The 24,439-nt window shown below is 41.0% G+C and overlaps 1 protein-coding gene across 1 annotated transcript in view; it reads right to left on the minus strand.

The window, feature by feature from the left end:
* LOC108798368 (protein Jade-2-like) overlaps positions 1–24,439 on the minus strand; it is a 253,509-nt gene that overhangs the window by 40,081 nt on the left and 188,989 nt on the right. Inside the window, 2 exon segments of the mRNA XM_018570113.1 lie at positions 2,737–2,948; positions 16,436–16,567. Of these exon segments, the coding sequence (XP_018425615.1) occupies positions 2,737–2,948; positions 16,436–16,567 (344 nt within the window).

Here is a 24,439-nt window from a genome sequence, read left to right on the forward strand (position 1 = left end):
GGGGCAAGGGAGCCGGGGAAGCACGGGGGGGGTGTCCGGCGGGGGGGGGCGGCCCCTTCTTCGGGACGCAGAAGCGATCTGGCGACAGGTAAGTCGCCAGGATCGCTTCTGTTGTAAAGCCGACAGTCAGCTCTACAAGTTTAAACAGACTCCTGGCGGCAAAAGTCGCCGGGAGTCTGTTTAAACAGCCCCGATGCTGGCGACGTACACTGTACGTCGTCAGTCACGAAGGGGTTAAAATTGTGTGCGCCCCATGCCTAAAATTGGCCATAGTCAATGCTTTAAAAGCTTTTACCGCTCATCGTTTTAGTGTTATCAGTAATTGATGGGCATAGAATTATTGCTTTCACTCCGACATTCGCGGCGATATGTAACATGTGCTGCATAATCATCGTTTTCGCACATAGGCGCACCTGACGCGTACTTACGTGTATAAGTGCGTGCGCGCGGGGTCGAGGGACTTAAAACATTTTTCGGTGTTTTTTAATTTTTTTTTAATTTGAGACTTTCATTTTTTTATTTAAAAACTTTTTCTTTTTTTACACTTAACTTGATTGCTATAACATAGGGGGCTAAAAAGTCCCCCAATGTAATAGCTAGAAAAAATGACAGGTCCTCTTTATGGAGACATCAGGGGTCCCCAAAACCCCTGTCACCTAGGGACCCCCAAAGAAGCTGATGAAGCATAGATCTGCTTCATCAGCTTCTTCTCTGGCTCTCAGCCATAGAAATGACAGCTAAAGGCGAAAGTGATGTAATAGACATCACTTTCGACTTTAGAGAGAGAAGGAGGAGAGATCAGTGGTGGGGGAAATGCTGATCTCACCTCTGTCTCTCTACAAGCAGCCGCTGAGCCGGCCTTCTCGGTACCACCCCTGCGGTGCCCGGGATAACCGGTCCCGGCAAAGGAGATGGGGGGCGGCGCACACTACAGGGATATAGCTGGCCGAACGCTTGTATAAAACAGCCGGTAACAGCTGTTAACCTTCCTGGCGGGACTCTGCTAGGGGGCGCGCACGAGCAGAGAAAAAAAAGTCCACCCGCTGGGAAGGATCCACCGTCCGCCTGTATTTTACGATGGGCGGACGGCAAGGAGTTCATTTTCTGATACCTTATCCCAAAAAACTTGAACACTCCGCATGCATCTTATCAAATACCTTGGAGTATTTTATTTCCAAAATGTTAGTGCCTCAAGAAATGCGATAAGCAGTCAGGGCACCATGGTTGATACATTTCAAATATATATACCATAGTCTGTGGACTGTATTACTTTCACACATTGTAATTAATATACACTTATTTGGGTTTTGTTTTTACCAAAGAAGTGTAGCAGAATACATTTTGGCCTAAATTTATGAAGAAAGATTATTTTTTGTGCAAGATTTCATTGCTTAACATAGGGAAAACAGGTTATTTTTCTAAATTGTCGGTAATTTAAAAAAATAAAAAACCCAGTGGTGATTAAATACCACCAAAAGAAAGCTCTATCGGTCCCATAAATATAATTTTAGCACGGCGTTGCATGGCTGAATAATCGTCAAAGTACAACAGCGCTGAATACTGAAAAATGGCCTGGACAGGAAGGGGGTTTAACACCCCGGTCAGCAAGTGGGTAAAGAACAATTGTACCAAAGGTTTCACATCACAATCAATTTCACGTCTGATTTTATACTTGTTAGAATAATATATCCATACTGGTTTTAGAAAGTACCAAGTTCAAGGTAAATGAGAAGCAAGCAAAGTAGATGCTAAAAAACCCCCCAAAAAACCATGAGCAAAACAAAGATGACATATGGAAATGCATGAATATTCACAGGCATATCCTTCATTACACCAAATTCATAAAGCTGAACATTTTATTGAAATACATAATTAATAGAGATTTATCCACTGCTCCTAAGCCTTCAACCCGTACAACAGGTTTCACAGTGGCCAGGGCCGGATTTACTCTCCCTGCCGCCCTAAGGCCAGGTTCCACAATACGCCCCACCCGCCAACCCCCCCTCCCCATCAATTGTGAATGGCAACCAGATGGCAGGGCGGCAGGAATTTTTTTTACATTTTTATTTACATTTTTTTTAAAGCAATGTCATTTTTTTCCCTACCTAACTTTATTGCTATCACACAGGAGATAACAAGCAGACGGCAAGGTATGAATCCACCGGCGTCAATCCACATTAACAGGACGCCGGTGGATTCATACCTCGCGCCCTATATCTGACAGCTCAGGGGAGGAGTTGCGGCCTTGTGGGAAATCCGTGCCTGACAGTGGCTGCAGAATATGTTGTTTCTAAAAAAATACAGGAGAGACAACAGGTGTGAGCAGTGCTTAAAACACACCTATACACAAATGTAAACATAAAGTTACATTAACAATCTTGATTGAGTGAACAAATAATTTGTAAACAGTAACAGGCAGAAATATTGTTTCTGAAAAATGCTTCTTGATGCTCCCTCCTGTGATGGTCTTGTGACCAAAGCCTAGGCAGTTCGTCATATGATCTCTGCGAAAGGGAAGGATCAGCCAATCTTAAATCTGATCTTGCCCTTCAGAAGATATCTTCCATTTTACACCATGTCTGAAGCTTAATATAGGAAAAATAAACAAGAAAGGCAGGCGACAGATAAAGGGAGCTAATTATATCTAAGTGTGTAAGTTAGATGCTTCATCATAGATATTCATAGACAAAATGAAAAGTAATTGGCATGCATGCATGCATGAATACAATAAATTACCTGGTGCACACAGACGTTACACTTATCACAGAAAACCATCTCATTCCCATCCTCTCCTTCTGGTGACCGGCAAACATCACAGACGACATCTTCATCATATTCAATCCCCAGCCCTTCTTCCTTTTCAATAGCAAGGCTTATGTTTTCATGGCAGAGCATCTCTAACTCTTCTAAAACCTTTTCTAAGGTAAGTTCTTCTAGAAGTGGCATGTCTGTGAATACAGAAGCAGTTGTCAATATTTAGCAATTTATTAAACCTGTTTATCATCTCATTGGAAGAATCAGATGTCACACCTCACCAAATTTTCTCCACATCCCTCATATTTTTCTGTAAACTGCAGCCAGCATTGGATGCAGATTAAATCACGGATACAAACCACTAATGTTATTAAAGCAAATTGTAGCAAGTGATTTAATTGCTAGAGTCACTATTAAAAAAGCAACTTGCGGCTGCTACAAGTTTAACTAGTGCTACATCATTGGGATGGCGTGCTCTGCTACAAATCATTTTCTATCAGCGTTTCCTAGCTAAGCCACAGAGGTGAAAGAAGAGCGATTGTGGCTGGCAATCTTGACGCACACATGCACACTGCTCAAACTCAATCACCGACAGACAACCAAAAATTACTGTAAAATTAGCGATTTAGGAAATAACTATTATTTCCTTAGAAAGATCACTGAATTGAGGCAATTGAAGATTGCTGCAAATAAATCTCCCATCTGCCATGGCACTTACCATTTGATTATAACAACATACTCTTCAGACACAAACTATTTGTTCTGCTAAGAGTTTTCCGCCTAGCACGTGGGTTAGGGAAACAACCTCATGGCAATCCACTGCAAAATCCAAGAACAGCAGGGAAGCCAGAGTAAACTGTTGCCCTTTACACACAGTGCACCTGCATGCACCACATTATTCCACCAGTAAATTACAGAAGGACCAAATCATCATCTTCTTTCTCCCAATTTATCTCAGCAGGAAGATGCTGTCTAATATAGCACTGCCTTCACTAAAGATTCCCAAAGCTGACTATTTGTTCAGTGCTTATTTTAGCAGTTTGTTGATGCTTTTATAGTGGGAGGGGTTCGTTAGAGAATATTCTGCACTCTGCATAATGACTAGATTAGGACATAACTGCAGAATAGCAGCATCAAGATGAAAATTTACTTTTTACTTCTTGGTACAGTGCCAAAGCTTTATGGACCTCAGATCCAGATCAAACACTCAACAGTGCACATACAACCGCACTGCATCCCTAGGGGATGCTTGTACAGGTAGTTGAGCAGGCACTACCCTGAATGATAACAGCCATAATTCATCCCAAAAGAACAAGGTCACCCAGGGGCAATTATTGCAGGGAAAGCTCCTGAATAAATGTGAGTATTGCAGCAAAGTCCACTTTTTTAGACTGCAGAGCAATACATTTAACCCTTTCGCTGCCAAAGACGTATGGCATACGGACCTACAAAAGTGCTTCCAGCTGGCCAGGTCAGTATGCCATACGGACCTGGCATTTACAGTTCTACTATAAGCTGATGGTCGCTTTAAAAAAAAACACTGGAGTTCAGCTTTAATAGGCCTGGTCTGCTGCAGCGTGTATTTTGACTTACTGTAGTGTGCATGGTGAGCAATACTAACAGGATTGTTAATTATCTTGGTTTAAATCGTGTAGCCTGTACAGTACTGTTTTTGGCATGTTGCTGGGACATTTAAAAAAAAAAGAAATATTCTATGTTTTGGTATACCTGATGTTGTGGATATGATGTATACTAATGTAGTTCCATACAAATTACTATGGCCAATATAGGTATGGTAACTCGAAATAAACACTTTACCTCACCCTCCTACCTCACCCTTGGACTCCCTACTCTATATGAAAAAGGATCATGGGAAACTCGGAAGACTCTGCTATTTCCCTATGTTTTTTCTCCACCAACATTGTATCTACAGTCACTAAAATTTCATGGAATGTAAAGGATCACACACTACACTACAAAAGAACCAGAATGTTTAACTTTACAAAAACACATGTCCCCCATATCCTTGGTCTTACAGAGAACCAATTAATGAGTAAAAAATACTAGGTTGGTCGGGGTTTCGTGCCATGCACTTCTGTTATGAGAGGGGTGTATCAATTCTTTTTCATAAACAATAATTTGAGTGTCTAGAAACATTTTCAGATTATGGAGGACACCATGCTATTTTAGATTGTGTAGTACAAATTATGCCACCATTTTTTGGCCATTTTTACCCACGCCATTGCCCGCCTTTCTGGTCTTTTTTTGTATCTGGTTCATTTATTTGACGCCATTACACTTTAATATTGCTTTGCCATTTGTCCTTATCTTTTCTTTTTGTTCTATCTCTCCTATTTTGGGATTTAGGATAGATAATAGGAGGCTTTCCCTCAAACCCTGTGATTCAGCTCTCTCAAAAGCATAAAAAGAACAGGCTGTTGTCTCACATGGATGTAATACCAGCTACTTAATAGTAAAAGGTAAAGTAGTAATTTAATTTATTATTAGAGTTATGATTGGAGACTGATTGATCCAGGTGTGTGATTAGTTTAGGTGCAATATTCTGCAATTTTTGGTGATCTTTAGGTGTCCCTCTAGTACCTCCTCATCTGGGTATCCTGGGATCTATAAATAGCCTGCTGAGAGAATATTCAATTTCTCAAGTATGTAGTGAATTGAACATTATTTATGTTATGTGTAGAATTATAAATGTGTTATGGTATAATTAAACATATGCTTATATTGTTTTACAATATGTGTAACCCTCTCCTGAGCAACGGATTTTACCATGAAACGTGGAGTTATCTTCTCGAACAATTAACCTTGTCAACTACATTGCATGTAGGATGTGCAATGGAGGATATTTGTATTATGTCTGAAGGACCCCAATGGTATATTGCGCCCGTCAAAGAAAAACTGATGGGAATGATTAATGTGTTACAAGGAAAAAGTATGAGACCTTGGGGCTACATTCTCTTTTATGTTTTTAACGTATGTCTGTATACTGTATCAATTATACATTGATGATTTTAATGGAATGAAATAAATACTTTTGTCATTTTATATTGGCATATGCCTACTTGAATTCTGAAGTACCTAAAAAGTCAGACAAATTTTTATTGTTTTCCGTTAAGTGCACAATTACAAATTGCGGGTTACATGATGCCACCTTCCCATCTTGTTTCACTCTACTTATTGGGAACTTCAACTAGGGGTTTTGGACCCATCCAAACTGAGACATGGTCAGAAAATAATCATTCTTGCTAATTGGTATAATGTCTATGAACTTATAGATATATGGAGATAGAAGAATCTGTGCGCTAAAGAATCCTCGTATCAATCCAAAACATACAGATCCTCGTCAAGAGCCGACCATGCCATTACAATTAAGTAGATATTACCACAGATGTTTGAGGCCAAATTCCCTATTAGATTGTCTCTAATGCTAGGCCATCGACCCTCATTTCACCTCTGAAGTCTTAAACCTCCCTGGATTTCTAACTGATGTGATCAGTAAAAAGTACACTATTTTGGCAGGAAAATACCCCTATACTGTACACACTGGGATACGTTTAAAGCTACATGCACACAAGGCTATTATTTGTGGCTGGGGATTACTGCGGCAAGAACTTGCAGATTCTTGTGGCAGGAATCCCATGTGGGTCCATACAGATGCGACTGTGGTGCCCAAGTGAATGACAGGCTGACAGGCATCCGCATCTGTCCATATGTAATTGTACAAGGAACAATTACCTGCGGCTCAGGCTAGATGCTTGTCCCTGGCCACAGATTGCATCCAGAGAAAGCATTTATCACAATCCATAGGTAATAGTTCCATGATCAAAAGAAACAAAGAGCTAAAGGTAGCTGTATGAGCAAAAGAATATGCTATAATTGATTCTGGCGAGGTCAGTATGGAAGCTAATATATAAGTATAAAGCAGGACTAGCTTCATAAACAAGTATAAATAAAACCAGTCTAACCAAAATATCCATGAACTATTAAATTTTTTAATGCATGTGATTTCCAACTGTACATGTTTCTTCAGGTTCGGTTCCTATAGGAATTAATGTAATATTTCATGCATCTTTACCCAGCAGACTAGACTCCTACTGTGAGTGCCATCAAGAACTTCCTAATCCCAATACAACTCCCACAATGTACCAGTAAGTAACGACAACTTAGATTTCCCAAATATCCAGGAAGAGATAGAGGAAGGGTTCCGATTCTACCCTGAAAATGCAACACCAGGTCTTAATGGCTAATCACTGGAGTGCTATAATACTAATAATGTGAATCATATATACCTAACCTGTCTTATCCTAGTCATGTACCTATACAGCCTAGCAACTGCAACAATCTGCCTTTATGTCATCTATTGATATTATTGTTCAACTTCATTCACGTGGTATACCTACGATAAGTCATGCAAAGTGGGTAGAGGGTATACCAACATATTTGCCTCTCCAGAAGAGAAAACACCTGTACAGCCCACGCTCCATATTTCTATTCACCTTGGTAAAGGAACCCTTGGCAGGCATTAGGTGGGAAACCCTGAGTAAGAGAATATCTCTACATGCTTACTATGCATGTATTTATAAAAGATCCTTTAAATCCTTTCTAGACTTTGTTGATTGCTTCATACATGCCTTATGTCTAAGGGTAAGTAGGGAAAAGTAAACTGCCTTTCCTATCCATCTTACTATATCCCTAGATTGCATACTCCGAAATCCAGGAAGTTAAAAGCTTCAAATACTTAGGGATAACTATTCACAATTATATCAGTAGATTTCCTCTTCCTAGCGTGGCCTGAGTCATCATTCGCTCCCATTAAATCAACTGGTAGAATCAAACTAATGCAAATGATATATTTACCCAAATTCCTCTATTTAACCGCTAGAAGACCAGGTGTTTAGACCCCCTTCCTGGCCAGGCCATTTTTCAGTGTTCAGCGCTGCAGTACTTTGACTGACATTTATTCCGTCATGCAACGCTGTACTGAAATAAATATATATCACAGCTTTTTCACTAAAATTACCTAATAAGCGATCAAACCTTGAAAGAAGAAAAACTCACACAAAAGGAGTTCTTTCAAATCATTTTATTACAACAAACACCCTATGAGAATAGCGTTTCATTCTCTTTCTGTGATAATCAAACCTAGCTTGCTTGACAGCCTGCTTCAAGAACCTGCACAACCCAAAACTGTTTCAAACACCTAAAACCTGTTGCAATCAGCAGCGTTTCACACCTGCAGCGACTCTATCAGAAATAGTTTGTATATACTTGCGATTATTTGTTTGCATACCCTGGCACAATTTGTAAGATGTGGAGCATTTTTTAGGAAAACATGACTGATTAGACCAAACACATTTTTTTTTCTTGTGATTCAAGATAAACTATTAGGCATCAGATAATAGCACAATAATTAAACAAACCATAGCAAGAAGGGAAAACAACAAAATGGTCCTGGTCAAACATTTTTGAATACCCTTAATTTTTCAAGGATGGCTTGCAGTCTTTTGTGGTAGTTGTTAATGAGGCCCTTTATTTTCTTTTGTGGTAAAGCTGCCAATTGTTCTTGGCAAAAATCGTGCCAAGAAATCTTACCATAGTGGCTTAATAAGTCAGGAGATTGTGATAGTCACTATAGTACCCTTACTTTTTCCTGCTGCAGCCACTGAAAATCAACCTAGCCTAAGGCTGCATTCACACATAGCGTTTGCAGTTCCAGCATGGTTTTCCGCATGGAATACTAATGTTTTTAATCTGTGCGGATGCCACTCATTTGTGGCTATTAAATAGCCACAAATGTGCAGAATCTGCCGGATTATCGTTCTTGCACTATTTCGGGGACCGCACGGTTTCTTGCCACGTGGTCCCAGCAATGGTGTGAACGATGCACAATGAAGGGCATTGTTTTTTTTGTACAGCCGAATACGCGCGGTGAACGGCTCAGGTGTGAATGAAGCCTTATGCTTGGGCTCATTGTCATGTTGGAAAGTCAAACTGAGACCCCGTGTGCAGTTTTCCAGCTTTTGAATACAGAATTTCCTCCAATATTGTCTGATAATATGTTGCATTCATCTTGCCTAATGGTTGTGACCATTAAGGTTTAATCATGGTCACATCAATCCAAATGCTTTTGTTCCAGTTGTGAGGCTTCTCTAGGTGCTGTTTGGGTGTCTAGTCCCCACTGTGAGATTTCCCTTCACCTACAGTAGTGAAGTTAAACTAAAATCTCCCCCATAGGGAGATTGCAACACAGACCACAATAAAAACCATCATCAATTACTAGAACTGGAGATAAAAAAACAAAAAACTAAACTGGAGTTGTTGACAATAACACACAATCAAGATTCATCTTTTATTTCATGAAAAAAATAAGCAAGACTTTTGAGCAACAACTCAAATTTCATGCACATTTTCTTTTCTCTATCTTCAATTTATCAACCCTATAAGGCTCTTGATTATAGCATAGCAGAAATATATTTTTTATGATTAAGTCACATGTCAGATTATACTCATGGATGTTTACAGATTCATACATCTTTCTATGCTTATGTCCATACATTTTGTGTACTAAAATTAGCAGTGATCCTTTCACTGTTCTCTACTGATTAGAGAATAGCAGCTTGTCTGTAAATATTAAAATCCTCTGTATGGCTTTCAAATAATCCTCGATATCAGCGGTCACCAACCTTTCGGATCTCATGGACCACTAAAGTCATAATTTTAAATCCCTCGGACCACTAATATGATTTTTTTAAATATATATATCTATATAACGGAAAATTGTATACCTAGCTTCGGTAATTTTCCTTTCCTGGCTCCTCCTCATGTCAGCCTATGATGGGTCAGCTCCGCCCTCCTGACCCCCCACAGGACCACCCTCATAGCAGTTAAAAGAGGGTCCCTTACCATAGACCAGTGTTCTATATCCAGCTCACTCGAGACGGTCAATGGGGGGGAAATATTGCGGCTGACATGAGGAGCCAGGAAAGGAAAATTACCGAAGGTAAGTATACAATTTTCCGTTTTCCTGGCTCCCTCCTCATGTCAGCCTACCATGGGATTTAAAAAGCAATATACAAGGGAGGGAAACCCCCCCAATAAATAGGCACACACCAAGCATAACTGCCATATAAATTTAATGAGAAAGAGCAGCCGAAAGAACTGCCACTCCCAACGAGGCTTCAGCCCCAAATCTAACATCCAGCTTATAGTGTCGCATAAACGTGTTCGGCGTGTTCCAGCTTGCCGCTCTGCAGATGGTATCCACCGGCACCCTCGCGTAGGTAGCCCAGGAAGCCGCCATCGCCCTCGTGGAATGAGCCTTTAAGCCATTGGGAGAGGAAAGACCTGCGACCCCGTAAGCCAATGAAATGGCCTTCACGATCCATGATGAAAGAATCCGCGCCGGGGCCGCTAAACCCTTCTTTGAGCCGCTGGGAAAAATAAACAAATTCTTGTCCTTCCTAAAAGATGCGGTCCGTTGTTAGTATGCGGAGAGATTCTCCACCAGGTCCAACTTCTTCCATTGTAACTCATCCATCTCTGAGATTCCCATGCTCTTCTGGCGTCACTGAATGCAACATGGCCCTGGCCTCCAGCTTAATCTGGTCCACCGCTGCCTCTGCCACGAAATCTGCCGCCAACCTCAGATTACCGAACAACAGGGACAACTCGGGGACATCTTCCTCCGGGTTGCAACGCACCTCCAAGCGCGACACCCAAGACCGAATAGCGCGGGAAACCAAGGAGACTGAGACCTTACATGCCGCACCTGAATGTAAATCCCGCAGACCGCATGCCCCCCCTAGCTTCAGCACTGCCCCCAACCACCCCCGTGCCTCCCCATCCCCCACACTGAGCCACTACTACCTGGCTTCTCCCCACTTTTTCTATGTCCTGCAGCCTGCTCAGTCCGGGTACTGATGAGATGCCCCGCCTCCTGAAGAGCCTGCACTGTACCGAGAGCAGCGCATTCCTTGTGACAGCCGCTGCTTGAGTTAGTGAGAGGCAGCCCGGAGCCTCCGTGCCGCTTCAATGACGGTCCAGCCTGCACGGCATCAGAGGGGCCCGGGGAACACCAACATTTTCTCATGGACCACCAGAGGTCCACGGACCACCGGTTGGCTATACAGCATGTTATCAACAACCCTGGAAGAAAAGTGTCATATTTCAGTGCCCTACAATATGAAGTATATATGGGTTTTATATGCCTTAAATAGAATGGAAGCTGCTAGTAGTTCCATACAAATTACTATGACCAATAAAAGGTATGGTAACTCGAAATAAACAATTTTTTTCCAAGGCTTCGGTTACAGTCAACAACCACTACTGTTAGGGTACAAATTGTACTGTCAATTTTATGACAATGTACTACAACAATTGTACTTTTAAAGTGTCAGCAAAAAAAGTGTCGGGGGACAGCTCAGTATAGTTTCTAAATCTGGGCAGTACAGTGGCATAGTAGTTATCGCTTCCTCCTTGCAGCACTGGAGGTCCATGGTTTGAATGCTGACCAGGTCCCTATCTGCAATGAGTTTGCCTGTTCTCCCAGTGCTTGCTGCTAAATTGGCCCTCATATGTATGCATGTGAGATAGGGACCTTAGATTGCAAGTTCCTTGAGGGCAGGGACTGATGTGAATGTGCAACTATGTAAAGCGCTGCGTAAATTGCTGGCGCTATATAAATACCAATAATAATAATAATGAAGGACCTTAGACAAAACTGAAAGCACACCCCCATCTATTGCTTAAACCTATGCATGTACTGAACACATTTGGTTTATCTAAGTGTTCTATGTTACAGGGTGTCATGGTGCGACCATAAAAATATCATATCAGATTTTTTGGCCTCATGTCATAAGACATCCTGAGTCAATTATTTTCTTTTACTGAATGCAGTCGAGAAGCTAACAAAATTTACATAAACTCGTTAGCTAGAATGTGTTAATTAAATCAAACGTGGGTTTGTTGTGCTTCCCCAACAGGGAACCGTTCAGTAATGTATATTCTTCCTGAAGGTTCTAGACAAAAGTGTCTCCAGGTGGGTTTGTCACCAGACTGGAAAAAGTGTCACCTCACCTTGTGTGTATTTCAATGTTCAAAATGCTTAAAAAATGTCATATCTCATAATTCCTTATGAAGAGAAAGGTTTGTTGCATATGGGGAAGGGTGCTTGGAATGACCGCGGATGGCGCCGCCAGTTGCAGATAATATAGAAATGTCACCAGCACACCAGACTCCTTCAAGGATAGTCAATCGTGGATCTATTCAAAACTTATGTCAAATACAAAAGCGTTTTCGGGACCACACAGGGTCCCTTCATCAGGCATAGCAGTGACAAAGTTACAAAACACAGTGTGGGTATATATAGTCAAACATCAGTGTGGGTATATATAGTCAAACATAAAAGTGGAAGAAAAAACAAAAACACTCCCCCTGGGCGTCGCTATGACGTCATCAGAATTTCAAATAGCTGTAAGCATGTTATGCAAGAGAGAAATGTAACCTTCCAGTATTCGTTTCAAGTGGAAAATGTTCAACCATTGAAGATCAATGGTGCAGGTATAAGCATGAAGACTGGATGCCTAAAACAATAGTGGACAAAATGCTTAGTAACTTCTTACCTAATCAGCAGTCACGCTGTGCAGGCAGATGTCGGGTTGCCGTGGTAACCAAACGCCATCGTTCGGATCGAGATCATTGTTAGGTAAGCAGGAGAACCGCCCACTGGCGCGTGTGCAGTGTGGGACAAGGTTACTGCCCAACAGGGATCAGGGTGGATACTGGGCATGTGCGAGGCGTGGTCCAACATACAGAGCGGGTGGAACGCACGGCCATCTTGGGCTCTAGTATGCAGACACCTGATATGTAACCTAGGTAACCATAGACGCTGCAATGTGCACATAGATCGTGACCGGCTGAAAACATATCAGATTGCAACATATAAAGACACTTGAACCCTAACAAAAGGGGGAATACTGGAACAGTACAAAAAGTCAGGAAAAAAAGACAAAACAGTAAAAGTATAGGATAAACCTAAATTAACATAGTAAAAGAAACTCGACAAATAATTGTCCAATGCATGGAAAAAGACCGCATAACCGACTATAGCTGATCATATTGGTGTCAAAACACACGGCAAGGCTAATAACAAAAAATAATAAATGAGTATCTAAGAGATTATTGGTATAAATGCCAGAAGTAAGATTATTAAACATTATTTAACACATAACACGCATGTGTTAATGTAGTTTCAAGCCAATGTAGAAGACACCAATGAGGATAGTAAAAAGGAGGGGAATTTTTGAGTGGGTGAACAAACAAGATCAGAGAATAGTATAAAACTAATAGAACTGTTGCCAATGCATGGGCAACCTACTATAAGGATGGTTAAAAAAAACAGTACAGATGGAGTTGTTGTAACGAAAAAGAGATTGGCTGTCGATATTATAGGGCAAAGGATCATCTGTCGTCAAGAAAGCAGGACAAGCGAAGGTTACTGAGCATGGGCATTTCAAAATGTAGATGCAATAGTCAGTGTTACATGTCAAAAAACCACGTATATGATACACATTACACTTGCGTGGATGTGTAAATGATTCGCCACAAATCAAAGAATTACATATGTTACAATTGTAACACTTGTAACAACCTGTCTTGGTTGAAAATGTGTATGATGAAGTTTGATATTTGGCTCTTGGATCTGCCTGTACTAGAGCATTTCTGAGAGTGTTAGCACGCTTGTATACATTCAGTGGTCTATTCTTGATGGTGGAAGTGAGACCATTATGAGCCTGTAGGATGTTAAGATTTTTAAAAGTCATCCTTTTGATGTTACTAAAGGCCTCAGAAAACGTTTGTACAAAAGGGATTCTTTTTGAGACATTGGGGTTGATTTACTAACCTTATAAACACGCCATGAACAAGTATACACCTCTGTAGTGTGTTCCCTCCCAGCATGATCTATTGGTGGAATCTAGACACCTTTGTAGTGTGTACACACCCAGCAGGTGTGTTGTGCAAAGCCCTGCATGAATTGCAAGGGGATGTTGTGTAAATTAGCTCTACATTGTGTTGCTTGCGTTGATGAATGCAGGAATGTAAATGCATGAGCTAACCATTTTTGTCTAAACTGTGAAGCAGCATTATATATGCATCATGTGCATGATTTTTCCATATATGGCATTAGTGGAAATATGCTTTTAGAGACTTTTTGGTTGATAAATACGTTTTGCTGTGTAAAAATCACACGCACCTAGTGCGTGCGTTTAGGTTAGTAAATCACCCCCATTGTGTGTTACGGAGCAACCTGAGTGCGGCATCGACGATTGCCGTGGTATAACCCCTCTCAGTGAACTTGTCATGCATCTTGGAAATCTGTTGGTCACGAGTAGTCTGATCAGAACAGATACACATGACGCGTAGGAACTGTGAGATTGGCAGGTTATCAAGCAGGTGTCATGTGTGGGCACTATCGTAATGAAGAAGTGTGTTCCTGTCAGTGGGTTTTATATAGACCGAGGTAATAAATCTGTTGTCAACAACAGTAATTAGTACATCAAGGAAAGAGATACTATGGTCAGACACCACAGGATTGAATAATATCTCTGGGAATAGACTGTTCAAGAATGATACAAAATCATTGAACAATTGATTGTCACCAGACCAAATCAGAAAGATGTCATCAATGTATCGAACCCATAATTGGACATGCATCTTAAATAATGCAGATTGATAAACAAAGCATTCTTCCAAAAAAACAACAAAGAGATTGGCAAATGAAGGGGCATTGCAGTGCCACGTATCTGTTTAAACACATTATTTTCAAATGTGAACAAGTTTCAAGGGTCCCAAAGTCTCTCAGCTTATTCAGGAAATCATCGGTGCCCTTAATATATGCTGGTAGCTCCTTCACGAGTGGTTGGAGGAAATGATCAATAAATTGTGCCAAAGGTTGTGCAACAGATCCGGATACCGAAACAATAGGCCGAAACATAAGCGGGTTAGTGCCCTTGTGGATCTTAGAGGACAGGAGTATGTGGGTGGCCATTATAAAGGAATTCAGCCGTAGCATCATCAAGCCATCCGTTCATCTTGCCAATATCGATAATCACACGCAGTTCTGCTAGAATTTTACGCATGTGATCATGCGTTGCTGCACTATAGCTGGAAGAATCAGCCAGCATAGTCAGCATACCTTGCTTATATTCCAAGTAGTTCATGATGACAATAGTTCCACCTTGATCAGCTGGTTTTATGATGACTGTATTGTCATTTTTGAGAGCAGTCAGTGCGTCTTTATCTGTTTTCGTCATATTCAAATGCATCCTGCTTACCCTAGAGCTATTTCTATGTCATGTGCGGAAGAATCCGGATATGCAGGTGCTTCGATTGGGGGACACACACCACAAACTAGCGGCATATGCCGATGGCCTCCTTTTCTACATAACTAACCCACACACATCCTTACCAAGTCTACTATCGGAGTTGCAGGCTTTTGACTCCCTTTCCAACTTTAAAGTTAACCTACAAAAATCAGAAGCGATGTCTCTGCCTACCCCGCTTTTTTGATTACTCCAATCTAATTTCACCTTTGGATGGGCAACTCAGGCCATACGTTATCTGGGTACTTTTATTCCAGCTGATCTTGTTATATATATTCACACTGAATTTTCTCCCGTTTTTGTGTTCTTTGCACACGGAATTACAACAATGGAAAACATTGACTATTTCATGGTTTGGCCGTCGCAATGTCTTGAAAATGAATGTAATGCGCCACTTATTGTATCTTTTCAAAACATTGCCTATATGTTTGCCCCGGAATTATCTACGTTCTATTTGATTAGCCTTTATCCAGTTTATTTGGCAAGGTAAATCACCTAGCGGCATTGGTTTTCTGGACCCATACTTATAACATATTGCCACTCACTTGGCACTGGTGGTGGACTGTTGCAGACATTATGGAGTCAAGCTTTCGGTCCACATAGAACAGAAGAGCTTGGATTTTCCTCTTTGGGGAGCTCCCTGGTTAAAATCGAGTTCTTACCCTTCTACTTCAACATCCCCTTGCTGGCCCTACCATACTAGTGGTTTGCAAATACTACGCGATGTGTGGTCTCTCCTATTTCCCATCCCCCATGACCCCTATCTTGGGCCATCCAGAATTCGCCCCTGGCTTCACTGACAAAGTATTATACTGTATCTTCGTTTCCTGCGGTCTGTGGACAAACGGATATCTGATACAATTGTATGTTACACCCTTGGAAACTGTCTTTTATTACTCTGCTTGTTCATTAGTGATTTTGATTTAAAAAAAATTTGAAATGAGATACAGATCTATTCTGTATAAAAATTAGAACATGGAGTAAGGGTGAATTGCTGAATTGTAAAGTTTTCTTTAGGTCATGCATATGACTGTGCATCATTACAGCTCTGCTTAAGAATATATTTTTCTTAGAAAAGAACAGAACAAAGGTTTGCTATGCAATATTTGTTATAATAAGTACAGTATTTACTGGAAAAATATGTATATAAACTTTTCTTTTAGCTACAGTGATCACATACTTTTCTGTTTTCAAATAGGCATGTTAAATGTAGGATCATTATGAGTGTGGTTTAATAAGTACAGGTACAGCACATAAATAGTGCTGCCTTGATCTATACATACCCATCTTTTTGAACTCTTTGTTAACAAGTTCTAACCAGCATGTATCCACTTCATCCAGGTCATATCTGCAGACTGCTTGCTGTGTGGTCTGTAAGCCCCCTGGACACTCTGAATCAGGTAAATAGTTGCTTGCTGTCTGTGAAGAATAATCCTCTAGTGCATCAAGCAATCTAAGGAAAACGAAAGCAGGAGTGAATGTTTCAAGCTCCCAAAGATAACAATATGGCAATATAAGGTCCTTTGCAATCTTCTGGTCTACTTATGCGAGTGATAAAATAGTATTAGGGCCCATTCACACTACTGCGTTGTGGTAATGGGTACATTACTGCAATACAAGGCATGTTCCTGTGTATGGTACTGCATCACACAGAAACATGACACCAGCATTAAACCAGCTGTTGCACTCTGAATGGTGCCCCAATGCAATGCATTGTGGTGCACTAACAGAAACAGTACATGTGCTATCTCTGTAGTATTTCAGAAACTCATAGCAACTTATATGGATCTTACATTATGGTAACATAGAGCAGTGTTTTCTAACTTAATTGAAGCAGGTATGGCCTAATTAAACCAGCTGCTTATTATGAACTCCTTGGTGTGGACTACTGTGTCTCATGTGACCCCTAAAATGAGCAAGTTTATTAACAGCACCCCTTAATCTCTTACAGGGAATGTATAGAGGTTTTGTAGATTTCTTTTTTGTTTATTATGATCATAACTTATATTAAAATGCAAAGCAAACACAAAAAAACAGAGGCAACAGCGTTTGTGTTATATTGTTTTATTCACACTCAAACAGGAGATAATAAGACTACTCACATGTGAAGCTCTGAAGAAGGGGAAATTGCCCTGAAACACGTCAGCCATTTAGTGTTAGTCGGCCCTGATTTTGTTATTCATTGCTTGAATATACTTCACACATGTGAGTAGTCTTATTATTTTCTGTTTGATTGTGAATAAAATGATATAACATGAGGAGAAGGTGCTGTATCCCATAAACATATTTTCATTATTTTGTAATCGAAAAAAATAAATATGGCATATTGGTATTTAATGGAGACTGCTCTGTCCCTTGTGATCTTGGTCTGGACAGGAAGTTCAGGGAAGCAGAGCTGAGAGGTGAAGCCAGCTGTGTGAAAACATGATGACTAAGTGCTTGGACAAAAAGTTAAAGAAATACTTTTCTGGTCAATATATATTTGTCTAATCTGGATTCATTATTGAAAAAAAGATGTATGGCGTTAATACTACTTTAACAAGTGAGAGTACCCCCTGAGCCCATTAGAACGTCCTAGAGTACACATACCATTGGTTGTGATCCAGTGGCATAGACGAATCACTAAAAATAAATATGCATATCTATATCGAATTTCTATCCCACTCCTAATAACCATATTGATCTAGAAGTTTGTAAACTTACTTCCCCACAATGTAAATGTACTTTCTCAATGCATGGACATAATTTTACTCAGCCCTGTGAGTTTGCACTTCCTTGTATCACCACTCTGACTAAGGCTGCTGTATGAACTACAACTGAGCATCTGAACCTCCTACAATGTAACATCTTTTTTTTAACTGGTGGACATGCTGCAGTAAGACATTTTACCAGCAGGTGAAATTAGTAATTGGTACTTTCAGTCTTTGAAAACTTAGGAGCCATGTGTGCCAATGACTTCCAAATCATTCAATTGAGTGTGTTCTGTAGCTAGAAATATCCTTCAAATCCAACAATCAAAATAAGCCTCAACTATGAGACAGCAGAGCTTATTATCAAGGATTATTCAAAAAATGGATTGTCCCCTAATTATAGAAATCCCTTACTCGGAGCTGGTTCCGTAAACAGGTAGAAAATATATCATTAATCAAAATTAATTTTAAATCGTAGAAAAACAAACTTGAACAATACATCCACAACAAAACATTTAAAATCAATTAAAAAACTTCCCTTGGGTGAACAGTCGTTAAAGAAACATAGGTGATCTGCAGGCCAACTGGTGTGGCATAAAGTAGTTAGAGCAGATACATACAATGTATTACATATGCGGATACAATGTATCCCAAGTTACTCACAGCTCATGTAGCTCAGGGAGCTCGGGGAGAGACAGTCCTGCTCGAATCCCACAGCGCTGAATGGTTTTTCGCTTCAATAAGCGTATCCGGTAGTGGTGGTTGGGATCCAGAGATAGGGATATATTAGTAGGGCTAAAAAATGTAAGCGCCCTTCCCTTTCCCCCTGCTTGGGACTCTCTCTAGCCCGCGGGCTTGGATTTCAAATTTGAGAGGTATCCCGGAAGCACTACAATATACATGTGCGGCCGCACAGTGAACAGCAGGAAAGGTAGATGCAGGAGTCTCCACGGTAAGAAGTTCCAGGTGCAACTTTGGATCCACAGGCTGCGTGAATACTACAAACAGTCGTCCGGTCGTTTTTCCTCAATCTCTGCTGGATTGGTATAGGTTCCGATGCAGTTGGACTCCGTCTCCGCACTGACCCAGCTAATATATCCCTATCTCTGGATCCCAACCACCACTACCGGATACGCTTATTGAAGCGAAAAATCATTCAGCGCTGTGGGATTCGAGCAGGACTGTCTCTCCCCGAGCTCCCTGAGCTACATGAGCTGTGAGTAACTTGGGATACATTGTATCCGCATATGTAATACATTGTATGTATCTGCTCTAACTACTTTATGCCACACCAGTTGGCCTGCAGATCACCTATGTTTCTTTAACGACTGTTTACCCAAGGGAAGTTTTTTAATTGATTTTAAATGTTTTGTTGTGGATGTATTGTTCAAGTTTGTTTTTCTACGATTAAAATTCATTTTGATTAATTATATATTTTCTACCTGTTTACTGAACCAGCTCCGAGTAAGGGATTTCTATAATTAGGGGACAATCCATTTTTTGAATAGTTTTGTTGAAACCCTGGGGATTGGTATTTTATATAATAATATTGTTCTGGCGTAACTCTGTTATGTTCCCCTGTTTGCTGCTTATTATCAAGGATTACCAATCCAAAATAAATATATGTATTTATTTACAGGTAGCAATTAAATACAAATATATGATAGTGTGATCTAGGTTTTAGCTACAATGCTGTTTTGGTAACACTTTATAATCCACATAAAGAAAGCCTCAACTGCCATTCAGGTCTGTCTAATAAAGTCTAATAATAATTAAAACTGCAGACTTTGTAATGTACAACACTGATTATAGAGTGCAGTAATCAGGCGAATGCATCATACAATATAGTGTGTACAGTGCAGTTTGGAGGAATATACAAGGTATAACACAGCATATAGAAAGCAGTGGTCAGGACATATGCACAGCACTGCTTGCAAAGTGCAGGAGTCAAGTGTAAGTTCCCCCTTAAATGTTAGATGTCAGTGGCCCCCCAAATGTTGGTGGTCAGTGGTAGAAGCTTGTGTTTAGTTATCAGAGCAAAACGCAGCAGTGGCCTGGATATGATACCACCTAACAATGCCAGCATATATTTAAGAGTCTTGCCAGCCCTAGACCACCAAGCAGGAGACCCGGTGCAAATGCCCCAGCTGTAGTGTCACCTATGGGAGCCACTCTCCTCTAACATAACTTAGGAATATCACAACTGTTCTCTGCTAGGGCATTGCATGCTCCCCCCGGCAACCCAAAATGAAGTGCTTGGTTCTTGCGCAGTAAATCACATGGTCTAATTTGCCTAGTAGTATGTAAATACTGACATCTGAAAAAGCCAATAACTGCTCAGGATCCTTTTTGGGGCTGCAGCGCAAAACAAGCAATATATGCATGCAGCAGCCTGGATGTATAAGAATTAAAAGAAATAGGAGCCCTGTGTGATAACTTATCCTCCTCCGTAGCTTGCCAGTGATGGTGTGCATATGGAAACAGCATGGCTCCCACTAACCTCCAACAATCTTCAAACAGAATGGACACAAAAAAGAATTCTATGTTTTCAGTTTAAAGCCCAATTCTGGGCACAATAATCTTATTAAAGTTATACAGTGTCTTTTCTAAGAAGAAAAAAAAAACACCTGCATATTCAGTACTGCCTTCTTCTCTTATCAGGTATACATGCAGGTGGAAGTCCAGCTCCCGTTGAACTTCCATGCCCATTTGTCTGTAGTGCTGCAGGTCTCCTAGACCTAAGTGCTGTGGTCACATCTCCATCCCACTCTCCTTCTGGCTCACAAATCACAATCATAAATTGGAGCTTTGGGCAGCTTGCTTTATGATTAGCCAGGAGGAGAGGGGGAGGCCCCCCAGCTATCAAAATACCTGAACAATACCTGCATCTAACTTAATGCAGGCACTGCTTGTCCTACAACCTTCCATTTGGCTCCTCCAATTTTTCCAATCAAAAAATTATTGGGTGGGAGCCGGTAGAGAAGGCAACCCATTGAGCAAATTTTGACTGTTGCATCAAGTACATGCCAAAATTCGCTCAGTGTATAGGCAGCTTCATTTTCAATTCTGACCACAGTGCACATTTAATGATACCCCTTTACAATTTACCAAAACCCTCACAAGTAGGAATACATTCTCTTTTACACAATACCACACAAGTACACTTTAAACAAAAATAAATGTAGTCTTGTTGAGAACTGTATCCAACACATTTACAAGAAACATACAATAATGACAGAACTATAGCAGGGTCATATCTAAATATCTAAGAAAACAGTGCCAAACTGTTACTTATTAAATATAAATGACTGTACTAACAAGGGGGATAAAGTAAGCAAAGAAAAGGCATCTATTGTTAATAAAGGTCTGTATGAAAATTAATTGTTAATGAATGTCTATTTATGATTCATCCTACAGTTATAGAAAGCAAGCTTCCACAGATAACTATCATTTGTATAAAATCCATCACGATGAAACACATCAATAAAATATACACAACTAGTCTTGTAACAAAAACGCTTATTGTAACTTTTGGCAAACTAGAAGTAGTACATTAGTTTTGGAGTACTAACTTACAACAGTTACAGAAAACAATTTAATCTTCTTTGGACAAGAAGGCTTTTTTAATTTATATTTCAATTAAAATTGTTGTTTCTTCCTTTACATTAGATATACAATATACTGGAAATATTAACTTGATTAAAGTTGAACTCCAGGCAGATAAAAACATAAAAAACATGAATTCATGCAGATATAGGTTCATTGAAAAATCAAGTGTATTTAAAAGAAACTAGAGAAATCTGTCTTGGTATCAGCCTCTTGCAGTGCTTGTACAGCACAACTCAGACTGGGAAAAGCACCCCAAGGAGTCAATCAGATGTGCTGCAATGCTTGTGTATTAACACAGGAAGAGAGAGAGGAGTGAAAGAGAGATAAGCTCATAGGCCTGCTGCTTCTCCTTCACCATCTATGCAAAGGATGGGGCAGAAAAATATTTAGCTGAATTATTTGAGTAAAGTCAGTTCTCGAAACTCTAGTCTCTAGCAGAGCTGTGTACATCTCAGAAATGAATGGACACTACCACACTATGCCTGAGCAATAGGTTCATTTTCTAGCCTAGGGCTCCAGTCTGTGTAAAGCTGCCCTTACACCTACGAAAACACATCAAACCAACGGCAAAGTCCGTAAGACAGAAGTGATCACTTGACCTCATGCAGTGGGCGGAATTGTTCGATCCATGCTTCCGAAGCCCATCCTTAAAAGCAAAGAGCGTTCATCCCACTCTTCGTGGGCAGTCCTGAAGCAAGGATGCAGAGAGAGGTCAGACAATTGCCATAATAATGTTAGGTCTTGGGGCCATTTGCCAACTCCAGCAACGAAGGGCTAGCAGTAAGCTAAGAATTGGCTACAAAAAAGAGACCAATACTCACAAGTGTCACTCCTTCAAGAATTGAGAGAAAACAATCCCGATGACTTTCGCAACTATATGCGGATGTCCGAACCCACATACAACAACCTGCTAGATCTGGTGACCTCATATATCAGGAAGGAGGATACTGTGCTCCGCAAAGCTATACCCCCAGATCAAAGGCTGTTAGCCACCCTGCGGTTCCTGGCCACAGGCAGAAGCCTAGAGGACCTGATGTTCTCGACTGGGATCTCAGCCCAGGCCCTGGGAGGCTTCATCCCCGCAACCTGTGCTGCAATAGTCCAAGTCCTGAAATAGTCCTGATGACTATTTCAAGGTAAATCTCCATTTATAATCATGATCAGCACATATCGAAAAACATAACAGGCTTCACCCTGACTAGGGATTTCCCGATACTACTTTTTCAAGACCAAGTACAAGTACTGTCCCTCATGTACTTGCCGATACCAATTACCAATACTTTTCTTAAAGGGACACGTGACATTTGTTTCTAAAACAATACAGACTAATGAATTTAGCGCACTTTCTTGCGGAGCATGTTCATAAAATTTACTACATTCTATCTAATCTCTCAGTCATTCCTTCAGATCAGCAATACAGTATAATTTCAAGTTTAGTTGGGGGAAGTGGGACAGATTGGAAGAAGCAGGGGAGACTTGTTACTCTATTTCTGCAACCTGGTCATTTAAAGAGTTATAATTCTCCCCCGCTAACTTGAATAGCTTACATCAAATGATCCATAGTATACAGTACAAACTTGCAGTACACTGCAGAAATAGTTACAATTCTCCCCAGCTCACCTGAATAGGTTAAAATGTAACCTATTCAAGTTAGCAGGGAAGAATTGTATTGCAGTGTACTGGAAGTGTGTATTGTGTACTATGGATCATTGAACCATTAAATGATCCATAGTACACACTTCCAGTACATTGCAGAAATAGTTACAATTCATCCATGCTAACTTGAATAGGTTAAATTTTAACCTATTCAGGTTAGCTGGGGAGAATTGTAACTACTTGCAACCCTTCTCTGTATTAAAGTCCAAACACCCCCCGCCAACCAGCTCAGGGTGACATTGGGAGTCCCACACTGTCTACACTGGCTGCTGAAATGGGAAACCAGGTTAGCGGGATAGCAAGATTCGCCCGCTAAAGGGAGACAAAGCGCACAGTTGGCAGCGTGGCTGAAGGACACAGAGAAAAACAGTCATCTAGAATAAGCGAGACAAGCCGACCCAGAGATGTCACAGAGCGACAAACAATGCCTACCAAACACATCACATCAGCAAATAACATGGATCGACATGACAGGAGCAGAGCCAGGACATACCGCCATGACGCTGTGCGAGAGTGTCATCCCCCGTCGCTCTCGTGGCCGTGCTGTGGGAGGAGCTTCTGTAAGGTGCTCGTTTAGCTGCTCGGCCGGCCCAGAGGACCCCAACTAGCGCGGTACCTCTAGGCAGCCTGGAACTATTTTAAAAATTAAAGCCCCGGTATCGGCAATATGTATCGGGGCATTTTCAGTACAAGTACTTGTGAAAATGCCCTGTATCGGCCCCGATACTGATACTAGTTTCAGTATCGGGACATCCTAACCCTGACACATAACCAAGATAAAGAGAAAAGATAATCACTTAACATCTATCATGAAATATAGATTTAGACTAAAATAAATATCACAGGTTGGTGTATGATAGACCAGGAGTTCAGCACTGGTCTGGTTGTCCATGTCCCATGATGAGCCAGCACCACAGCACTGCTGGCGATGCATATGCTGGGCAGGTGTGGGTGGGTGTTGTTGTTGCACCATGGTGTGGTAGATCATTGTCTGTTGCTGTAGTGTGTGGTGTGGCAGGGTGTGGTGTCAGGGTGTATAGCTTTTGAGATTGGATACCCACATCACGGGTCCCCACGTGGTGCTGTGGCATCTGATAAGGTGGCAGTGGATGTTCCAGAAATCCTGCCACGTGGGTATGTTGCCCTATCTGCCATGTCCATCCCATTTGCGTCATTGCCAGCACCCTAGCGCGTGCGTAATTGTGCTGGTTGTGGTCCATCCTGTGCATCTTCACAGCAGCCAATGTTAAAAACAATGGTATTGATTCATCAAAACAGTAGCAGCCAAAATCTGGAGCAGATTTGCACTGCAGCCAAACAGCTACTCTGTCT

Source organism: Nanorana parkeri, unplaced genomic scaffold (genome assembly GCF_000935625.1).
Source record: "Nanorana parkeri isolate BGI_ZX_2015 unplaced genomic scaffold, ASM93562v1 scaffold1456, whole genome shotgun sequence".
Taxonomy (NCBI): domain Eukaryota; kingdom Metazoa; phylum Chordata; class Amphibia; order Anura; family Dicroglossidae; genus Nanorana; species Nanorana parkeri.